This window comes from Sander vitreus, chromosome 6, assembly GCF_031162955.1.
Source record: "Sander vitreus isolate 19-12246 chromosome 6, sanVit1, whole genome shotgun sequence".
NCBI classification, from domain to species: domain Eukaryota; kingdom Metazoa; phylum Chordata; class Actinopteri; order Perciformes; family Percidae; genus Sander; species Sander vitreus.
In genome coordinates, this window is record NC_135860.1 from 30961592 (window position 1) to 30972879 (window position 11288).

Consider the following 11288-nt stretch of genomic DNA (forward strand, 5'->3'; position numbering starts at 1 on the left):
ATATATATATATATATATATATATATATATATATATATATATATATATATATATATATCTATCTATCTATCTATCTATCTATCTATCTGTCAACTGGTCCTCCCTTCACATTCGCTGTAAGATTCACTGGTTCACAATACCCGGTTCCTCACTTCATCTTCAATTAAGCATTCCCAAAACTTTGGTCGCACATCTTTTCAATCTGCTGCCACTCGCAACTGGAATGCTCTGCAAAAGATTCTCAAACTGGACAAACTAATTTCCATTTCATCCTTCAAAACCATCATATCATCCTTGTTCACGGACATGTAGTAGGTTTCTCCATCTCTTACTCACCCATGTACCTGTGCACTTATCTCGTTATAAGTGTTTGTTTTCTGTGTAGTATTTCAAATTGTATTTTATGTAATTTCTAAACTGTATGTATTTCTAATGTATTTATTATCTAGCCCTCCTTCCCTTTCCCTAAGTGGCTATGCCACTTGTCAGGCCGCCATTGTAAATAAGAACCTGTTCTTAATGACTTGCCTGTAAAAAATAAAGGTGAAATAAAAAAAGATTCACCGATTTCTACAATGCTACAGGATAGTTGCACCATTTCATGATGTCAATGTAAAACCAGAGTGTGAACTAACAAAACTATAGTTATTGCAAATATGGGTGTCATAGCGCCACATATTCATGTATGAATGAATACATGTAAATGGAAAAATGCTTTTCTCTTTTGTTTTGGTCATGACAAGTGGTCACTGCATCGGGGGACTATCGGTGGTCTGTGAAAGAGCAGAAAACAATGCAGGAAGAGGCAGAGGTGTTTGTGTGCATACATGAGGGACAATGAGAGAGAGACTGGCAGAGAGGAAGACAGAGACGGGGGTGGACTGTCCAATACACTCCTGATAAAGGTCAAAGAGAGATGTTTTATTCATGATCCAGGCGGCGGCGGCAGCAGCAGCAGCAGCAGCAGCAGCAGCAGCAGCAGCAGCAGTGGGGGCCAAGGTTGAAATGAGCTTGCGTCCCTGTTCCCCAGGGCCAGCGCTGCACACCGCCTCACACCAGGCCAGCGGACACTCGCTCTAACTCTTATCAATAATGTCAAAACACACACCTCCACTCATCAATAAGTTCAAATCACAGTTTTGGATTGTCTGCTGTGAGCAAAGGTCAATGGAGGAATACACATCTGCCGCCAAAGAACAAAGTGCAATAGGCTTTTAATTAGAGCTGCAAAGATTAATCGATTACCTCAACTATTAAGTTAATCGCCAACTATTTTGATAATCAATCAGTTTGAGTCATTTTTTATGAAAAAAAAGGTTCGATGGAACGATCGATTAATCAAAGAAAAAATAGATTTAAAAAAAAAAAAAAAAAATCGACAGATGAATCAACAATGAAAATGATAATTAGTTGCAGCCCATCTTTAAATGAATGAAGAGCAAATCAATTATTTTTTGGGGGACTCTTGAGAGACTGGAGTTGTGATGTAATGTGGGATTTTCCCACTTGTAGGGCTCTATCTATAACCAATTAAACAGAACTATGAAAATGAAAAACTAATAATTCTGGATATTCACTATTTTGCTTTACCTATTTAAAATGGGACTGTCCATATTTAATCTAATGTTTGTTTCATCCTCACTGTATTTCAGGTCATACACTTACAGTATCTGGGTGCTTTTACGTCTGAAATTTCCATGATGGATTGCTTACACAATGTTTTTAATCTAATAGTACTTTTTATTCTAGGAGTCAGTGTTGATTCTTTGAAAGAAGTTAAATAAAAGAATCCCTTGGAGCATGATAAGATGTCAATCATGGACTGCACTGTATATACAGCCTATAATGTCAATTCATAAGAGTGCTTGCCTTTTAAATCTTTCTGACTGAATTTTTCATAAAAGAGAATCAGAAGAAGTTTTTTTTAAATATGTAATGCCCTTGAACAGCCTCTTTGAACTCGCTCTCACAAAAAATCTACTATATTCCACCTATCCAAGACCTGCTCCGAGGCCCTTATTTTTTTTTTTTGCAGGCGAGAACATTTTTTTTTGAGGGAGTCGACACACTTCCAGACTCAACAACCAAAGTAACCTTTAAGGTATTGATGTGGATAAATCACATCTAGTCTTCTGACAAATGGAAAGATTTCAGCATGACAGATTAAAACTCAGGCAAATGGGTAAAGACCCAATCATCTCCAAAGACATTCAACTGGAGCCTATTCCACATACAGGAGTTTCTCACAGGCAAAAACTAAGCTTGGCTAGATACAAGTGTGCGTATATGTGCATGTGTGTGCCTTTCTGTGTGCATGTACAGTATGTGTATTTTCATATGTGCGTGTCACGCTGTTTGGACGGCCTACTCTATGCGTCTTTGATCACATGTGAAATATTCGCTGCTGTAATTTGATGAAAGTCAGATATCCCTCAAATAGGAAACAGAAGTCAGCACTTTGGCAGCTCATAGAAAAAAACCTCAGTAACTGAATTTAGAGAATGTAAAAATGCAGGCCCATGTGTGGAGGCAACACCAGGGGTTTTAAACACGCCTTTACCTGTTGTATGAACTCAAGTCCGTGCTGCTTGGCCAGAGCCCTGGCGGCACTGATGCCTCCGTCCATTTGCACTGCATAGAAGACATGGCGGTTGGTCCCACGATGCCCCTCTGTGGTCACTAGTTTCATCTGCAGCAGGCAGCCAAGCACCAGCACAACCGCACTGAACATGGAGCCTTTAAAAATAAGATATAGGAGAACATGATTGGTTGTCAAAAAGAAGAAAATGTGTCAACAACTTTTTACAAATTCATGTCAATAATGAATGATTTAGGACGCTGTGTCAGTCTTAACCCACATTGTTGCATGGGGTAATGATGTAAGAGTGCGTTTCTATGAGTTAGACCAGGGTTAAAGCCTTCCATAACACTGATGTGACTAAGCATGTGAATGTCATGTCAGTAAGGTTGCAACTAATGAGGATTTCATTTTCCATTCATCTGATGATTATTTTTGATGAATACATTTTTTAATAAAAAGACAGAAAATAATTAAAAATGCCCAATGTGACATACTAAAATAGGTAGTTTTGTCTGACCAACAGTCCAAAAGCCATAGACATTCAATGTACTATCATATGACAAAGAAACGCATCAAATTTGCACATTTGAGAATCTGGAACCAGCAGCTGTTTGGCATTTTTGCTTGAAAATAGGGACAACTACAATAATCAAAATAGTCGCTCATTCATTTTTCAGCTCTACATGTTAGACATTATCACTGATATAAAACAGTATTCGGTATCCCACTGGATAAGCACATTCTCATTGGTTCTTTAATGAAGTATAAAAACTGACATACTGTAAATATCTATATTAGAAAAACACAAACACCTACGGTTTTAAATATTACCATAACCCTCCAAATATCATTTAACTACACAAATGAGTTTATAGAGTGTGGGATTCAGCATCTCAGCGCAGGGTATTGAACACAGGCAATTGTGAAACAATTTGCCCACAGCCACCTCCTCTGTACTTTTGCATGAAATCCACAGTGGCTGCCACCTACAGCATGTGAACCACCCACCTGTAGCCAGAGAGTGAATCGTCCAGGAGAAATCTTTCACCCAGCGCGATGAAAGCTAGAATTCTGGCATCGGGGGCCCCAAGCGAGACAACACTCTCTCTCCAGTTCCCAACCCACACGTTTAATCTCCTGGCCTTGATGCAAATGCTTCTGAGAGCAGAAAAACAGCGGCGCTCTCATTGAGTGAACTAACTTCCCTCTTTAAGCAAAACAGGAACTTTATCTTTTCTTTATGCCCACACTTTCCTGTGAACGATGATGGAACAAAAAGTTGTCACCTCACTCTTCTCAGTATCTACTCGACAAAAAAAAACACCCAACGCACTATTGGAAGAAGGCAGTATTTATGAGTACTAATTGCTTACACTCCCACTATATATATATATATATATATATATATATATATATATATATATATATATATATATATATATATATATATATATACATACACACACAGAAGTTTATACTCAATGTGATTAGGATGTAAAATGTTGTATTCAGACAGTTGTTTTGCACATGTACACAGCCCCCTAAACACTAAAAGGTTGCATCTAATTAGAGTGTCAACTATTAGTCGATTAATTAGTCAATCCACAGAAAATGCATCGTCAACTATTTTGATCACCTTTTAATCGTTTAAGTCACGTTTTAAACAAAAGTGCTTACAATTCTGTGGTTTAAGCTTCTCAATGGGAACGTGCTGTTTTTTTGTGTTAATCTTCAATGACGTTAAACTCAAAAATTAGGGTTTTAGACTTGGTCGGACAAATAAAAAATTGTGATGAACCTTTTTTGTACCATCTTCTGACATTTTACAAATCAACCAATAAAATCCATTAAGAAAATAATCAACATATTAATTGATAATGAAAATAATTGTTAGTTGCAGCCTTACATCACTGTTAATATGAAATCTGTTGTCTGCAATCTTTGTACTGTTGTCTATGTGGGCCATTTTACTCCCAAAAAACACCCACTAGCATACAGTGGAACTCCAAACTGGAAGATTAAGATCCCTCACTCCATATATAATTCTGTTTGTACGTTTATCTGACTTCCCTTCAAAAGAGACGTGCCTCCTCCTGCAGCATCCCCCCCCAAACAACAAGCACTGCAGCTGGCCACCGTTTAAAGTCTACAGCATCATTCAGCTCCAATCTCCCAAGCCACTGATTGAAATCGATAACCTCACTTGGGGCTTGGGCCCCAGTCAATCCCACTGGAGGTGCAGGGCCGGCAGCGTACACCCCACCCAGCGAGGAGCGGGCCTCGGGCAGAGATGGAGTAGACAGGGAGAGAGGGAGGGAGAGAGGGAGGGAGAAAGGGAGAGCACACGAGACTGGAGTACAGGAGAGCCACATTGAACAGTGTCAGGGCCTCCGGGCCTACTGGGACGCTGATAAAGTACCTGGACATTTTTATAGACAAACTACTTATTTCCGTCCTCATATCGCTTGGGAAGACTGATAACTTTATATTCCTCTCAGGCAGAGGACTGAAAGGAGGGGGGCCCTTTCAGGAGTTTAATTGATCAAACTGTAGCCATGAGGGTTTTTTGCTGGAGATAAAAGGGACTAGCTGAGATCTTTTAGAAAGCAGACCCGATGAGAAAAAGAGAATGTAACTCATTATGCAAAGTCATTACATACCTCGGACTATACCCCTTAAAGAGGGGGAGTTAATGGTGGAATTGTATCGTACAGGATTTCCAGAGGTCAAACTACCGGTCATAGGATAACATTATTTTAAAATGTACAGGTTATTACTCCAACCAAACTTATAGATGGCTGTTTTGAAGTCAAACTATTTTAAGTGTCTGACCACAGGAAAAATATCACTTTATTACTGCTCACAGGGCAACTTGCAAGGGCATGGATGGGGGCCAGGCAGTACAGATCCTGTCACTGGAGTCCAGGTCTCCATGTTAGAAAGCATTCCCAATAGAATGGAACTTTATTGTCCCACCAGAGCAGAAAATATGTCTGTCTCACCAATAAAGAGACAATAAAAACAAGATATTGAAATCTCCAGGCATGGGGATATTTTCCTGCAGTTCGCCCATTACATTGATTGCACATACCACAAAGAATCCTTTATACATATTTTTTGAGTTTGCTCAAATATCGGTAGGGACAATTCTGTCCTCGCAAAATACTAGTAGGGACATGTCCCTACCGTCCATATGCAGACCTAAGCCCTTAATAGTTAACTCTGACTGGCAGGATGGCACTGAGGTAGCTGACTGTGCAGCACTGAAGCAGCAACAAAGAAAAATCTTCATGCTATAGGCTGAATTGAATGCAAAGGCCGCTATTATCAAGCATTCTAAGTCCGAAGGAATTAAGCTCAGGTGATTATAACACTGATTTGTTTATCGACTCTTTTATTAATCTGCTGAGAAACAACATGGACTCTCTCGTACACCTGTAGAGAAAATCAATCTGAATACACCTGCAAGAGGTCAAGTCATTAATTACTGAGTTCATAGATACGGATTAGGGCTGCACGATTTGAGGAAAATATCAATTTCCGATTATTTTGACTAACAATGCGATTGAGATATGATTCACGAAAATGGACGGAATGAACATTTTTCAATCATTATCCTCATTTTCATTGACAAATATTAAAATTAAAACAATGTAAATGATTATAGTGTGATTTTTGTGAGGATCTGTACCAAACAATGATTTTTTTCTTTAGTCTGTAGGATGGGATTCGTAGGCCGATTTATCCATATGGCGATTTTGATAACATTGCGATTAATTGTGCAGAACTGATACGGATATAGCCTCATATAGCTTTTTGTTTACAAAAGGTGTTCTAACGTGTTGTCCAGAAGGAATTAAGTCAGAGTGGAAGAACAACTGTAGCAAACTGTTTTTGCTTGCCACAGTCCGGTTTACATACCAGACTGGGGATGTATGCAATGCTGAAGTGTCCTTAAGCAAGGCACTGATGCTAGTGCTGAGTGATGAGTTCATGCCAGGCTCCTAGTTGTAATTTAGAGTCAGAGATGTTGGGAATGTATGACAGCACAGACATCTCCCACTTGGTGAAAAGAACAACAGAAGAATCAACAAACCAGTTGGCAAAATGGCTGCAAAGCTACCCTCGCTGGCCACTACATCTAAATCAAATCCAATATCAACACTAATGAAATCAATTCATCCGATTTAAAAAGGAGGTATCCATTGTTTGTATCTGCTTTCTATTGTTAAAGGACAATTCTGACGCAAAACAAACCTAGGGGTTAATAACAGATGTGTACCCACTCTGTCGCTCTCTGGGACATGTTTTCATGCTAATCAAATGTGTTTGTAGCTTGAAACAAGCTAGTGCGGACCGCTGATTAGCTTACAACGCTAGTATTCGGGTTACAGGGAAAGTAAAAACAAATCGCTTATTATACCACTAAAAAGGCTCAAAATAACACCACACTTCAACGGTAGCATAATGAGGGTCCCTACATGTAAACCGAAGCATGGAGAACATTGTAAGTGTACAGACAGTTTATTAAAAAGATAGTTTAGAAAGACAGTAGCTCCCAAGACGGCGGCTGCCTGTATACGAGAACTGTCTTTATAATCTATCTTTTTAATGTCGGTTAACATTTAGGGACCCTCATTATGCTACCGTTGAAGTGTGGTGATATTTTGAGCCTTTTTAGTGGTATAATAAGCGATTTGTTTTTACTTTCCCTGTGCCCTGAATACTAGCATTGTAAGCTAATCAGCGGTCCGCGCTAGCTTGTTTCAAGCTACAAACACATTTGATTAGCATGAAAACATGTCCCAGAGAGCGACAGAGTGGGTACACATCTGTTATTAACCCCTAGGTTCGTTTTGCGCCGAATTGTCCTTTAACGAGTGAACAATATAGCTTCCAAAAATGTGTTAACACAGCAAAAGTAGCAAACTTTTTATTAGTGTGACTACAAAGTTAGCAGTGGGGGGGGAACCATCTTGGAATGATGCATGAACACTTAAAAATCAGAAAACAAGGAGGTGTTCCAGGTGTGGAAATGATTTCCTTTCATTTGTTTTAAATTCAACAAGCAATTTGTTGCATTTTAGCAGAATACTGAAAGCAGCAGAAATGCAGAACTGAGTAGTACACTTTAATATCTGTTTATGTATCGCAAGTCATATCGTTATCGGGATATTCAACAACATTATCGCATATTTTCCTCACATTGTGCAGCCCTATTAACGTTACACATTTTAGTGCAGGACAATGAACACCTTTGTGATGCTGAGCTCAGCAGAGTTTGGGGAACTCAGTAAATAGGTATTTTTCCACACACAGTCCTCCAAACAACAGATAAAAGGAAACTACAAGTGCAATGGCTGCTGTAGTTTTATGAAGGAAGTCAGCTAGGGCTGAAACGATTCCTCGAATAACTTGAAAAATTTGATTACAAAAAATCCTCGAAGCAAAATTCTTTGCCTCGAAGATTCGTGTAGTGTTAGTGTACTCATCCATTCCACGGAGCGAACCCGACACCAGGTAGCTAACTAACGTCTGCTGCTCTCGTCCACCGCGCTGTTTTACACAACTAGCCTACAGCATGCTACTGTGCTAATAGCGATGTTTTACCAACAAGCTAAAACGAAAGCTGTCGGTTTGTAGTCTGACTGTTTATTAGTTTGCTACTAATCTTTGGAAACTTAGCTGCTGCTGGAGACAAACCGGCTCCTCCCCCCCCCCCCAGCATGGCCACTTAATATGCACGTGAATGACGTCATCATGCCGGTGATGTCTGCATTCTTTATTCTTTCTCCTCACCGTGTATTAGGCTTCTGAAAATGTGTCCCCCAGAACAGTGTAATTGAATAGCCCTGCTGTAAGCTTTGTACCGTCATATTTACCCTCTGGTTAGTGAACAGCTCTTTTGCATATCCAGTGCAAAGAGCCAGAGGCAAGAAGGGGAAGGGGGTGAAAAATATTAACATTTGGGCCACCAAAAACGTACTTGGAATTTGGCAATAAAAAAATGTTGCTTTTTCTGTTTCCTTTTTTTTTAGTACACAGCAATAATAAATATTTACTATTGCTGTTTACTAAATATTTCTTATCACTTTACTCGATTAATCGATGGAATAATCGGTAGAATACTCGGTTACTAAAATAATCAATAGCTGCAGCCCTAAAGTCAGCTGCAGCTGACTGTGTTTAGCAAACACACACACACACACACACACCTTAAAAGGGAAACTGGTAATGTAGAAAGTAAAATGGATACAGATCCTGGTTATGTGCATGCAGGCTCGTTGGCATGGCTTACCCGGGCACCTGAATGTAACAGCCATTGTTAATGTTATAGGCTACTTAGACCTGTGCTTTTCCAGAGCCCGTCTACGGAGAGCCTGTTCACTCCCTATTCAGCCCCATTGTATTGTACCCGAATTTGGTTGCAGTTCCACCAGAGTTCCACTGGGGGTGATCGCGGTCCAGTGCTAAATGAATGGGAGTCTATGGAGCTAGACGGCTAAATTTGTCTCTTTTGCCTGATTGTCGTTGACAAATCTCAGATTTGATTGTAGTTTTTGCAAGTTCAACATGGATTATAGGTCGAAAGTTGAACGAACGAGTACTTATGTCCTTTTGATTTCTTACAGGTTGAGTCGTTGTTGCCCATAACTCGCTAGCATTCTGCTAATGGATGCTGATTGGTCAGTGAAGGACTGATTACAATCGGAGACCCCGCTTGACGGCATCCGAAGCAGAACCAGAATGTCAGAGTGAATATTTCAGCGTGGTCTTTAAAACATTAGCAAACCTCTTTCTAGCATGTGTATTAACAGGGAGAGTCTAACCTGTCAGCTGTGTTGTATTAACAGGGAGAGTCTAACCTGTCAGCTGTGCTGTATTAACAGGGAGAGTCTAACCTGTCAGCTGTGCTGTATTAACAGGGAGAGGCTAACCTGTCAGCTGTGTTGTATTAACAGGGAGAGGCTAACCTGTCAGCTGTGTTGTATTAACAGGGAGAGTCTAACCTGTCAGCTGTGTTGTATTAACAGGGAGAGTCTAACCTGTCAGCTGTGTTGTATTAACAGGGAGAGTCTAACCTGTCAGCTGTGTTGTATTAACAGCGAGAGTCTAACCTGTCAGCTGTGTTGTATTAACAGGGAGAGTCTAACCTGTCAGCTGTGTTGTATTAACAGCGAGAGTCTAACCTGTCAGCTGTGTTGTATTAACAGGGAGAGTCTAACCTGTCAGCTGTGTTGTATTAACAGAGAGAGTCTAACCTGTCAGCTGTGTTGTATTAACAGGGAGAGTCTAACCTGTCAGCTGTGTTGTCGATGCCTCCAGAGAACAAAGGAAGTGACTCAGAGCTTGCCGTAAAGCAGTATCTCTGGCCGTATATGTGTATGACGTCATAGACATCTTAAAAGGCTTTTTAGAACAAAAAAGCCACAAAAAATCTAACACCCAGCAGTGTGTATTTTCTTCAGTGTGCCTCCCCTTTCGAATGCAACATTCAAATTACTAGACAAAAAATTATATCCTGAGAAAAGTGGACAGTACACCAGTCATTCTGCACTCGCCTGTGAGCGCCCCCATATGGAACCAGAGTAGAACTGCAACCAGTTCAGAAGCCGGAAATATCCCAAGAGTGGAAGTTCTCCCCTTATTAGACATTCTCTGGATTTTCCTACTGTACCAAGTGAAAACATCTCATGGGAAAAAGGTCTGTCCTCAGCTAGCTCCACCCAGATACCACGAGGTCTAATCAGGCAGAAATGGGAAACACCTGTGTAGGTGTATGTTTTTTTTTTTACTATTGTTTAATTGTACAGTGGGGCAACATTCCAACGGATGTTGCTTCTGTAGCAGTCAGTACTAACTACCCATATGTTAGCTAGTCCTTTTAGACACAGTTCATTACGTTTATCAAGAAGCCTAAGGCATGCAAGTAATCACAACACCAGGTTATCACCTTAACATAATAAAGTCCTATTGCATCATTAATCATCACATTTTTGGTGATACATAAGGATGAGGTCTGAATACAGTTTCCAGTCATATTGTTAGTCCTGAATCTTGAATTAAAACCCAAATCCAACCCTGTCCAGTGTATCAAAGCCAGGAAACGAGGCTAATGTTACATCTGAGGGAGAGGGGAGGGAGGGATGAAACAGGTTCATACCTCACTCCCTCCATGTACTACAGTGCATAGAAAGGAGTGAATGAGTTTGTAGCTTAGTCGTGACAAAAAAAAAAGCATTTACCTTTCCCTTCCAGGCGAAAGAGCCTTCACACAGACTGACTGCCTCCTGTTGAAAGCAGAGCGGGAGGTCGATGCATCGTAACAAAACCAAATCTCCCGACGCGTCCATTTTAATTGTCTCCACTGACTCCTGGTAATAAAACGTGCAAAATAGAGCATGCAAAACAGCGCATTTATCGCGCATCTCCTCACGGGACAGGTCAAACGTGCAGAAATAACGAACTGTAAGTCGACAAAACGAGCACATCCACGGCGTGTGGCGGAAGGGGGGGATTTTGTAAAGATGTGAGAATGCATTAGAATGCAAGAAATGGTGTGATGGCGAGAGGGACTGTTGGGAGAGACAGATCTGCATATGGAAATCAGGGTTAGCGTGGATAAAATTCTACTGAAACCGTTGTTTCAGTAGACATTGTATTAATTTGGGCGGAGACCTCTACAGCGAGACTGAGGGGGACAAGA

General features: G+C 40.4%; 1 protein-coding gene across 3 annotated transcripts in view; it reads right to left on the reverse strand.

Moving 5' to 3' along the window:
* Positions 1 to 10930, reverse strand: part of LOC144520076 (furin-like protease kpc-1) — a 227461-nt gene extending 216531 nt beyond the window's left edge. For 2 of the 3 annotated variants that reach the window (XM_078253711.1, XM_078253709.1), the window contains exons 1-2: positions 3590 to 3782; positions 2561 to 2736 (exon numbers count right to left, since the gene is read on the reverse strand). In XM_078253711.1, the coding sequence (XP_078109837.1) occupies positions 2561 to 2731 (171 nt within the window). In that variant the 5' untranslated portion in view covers positions 2732 to 2736; positions 3590 to 3782. Of the gene's footprint in view, positions 1 to 2560; positions 2737 to 3589; positions 3783 to 10827 lie in introns of those variants that run through there. The other variant, XM_078253710.1, reaches the window with a different exon arrangement.
* Between the last annotated feature and the right edge of the window lie 358 nt (positions 10931 to 11288).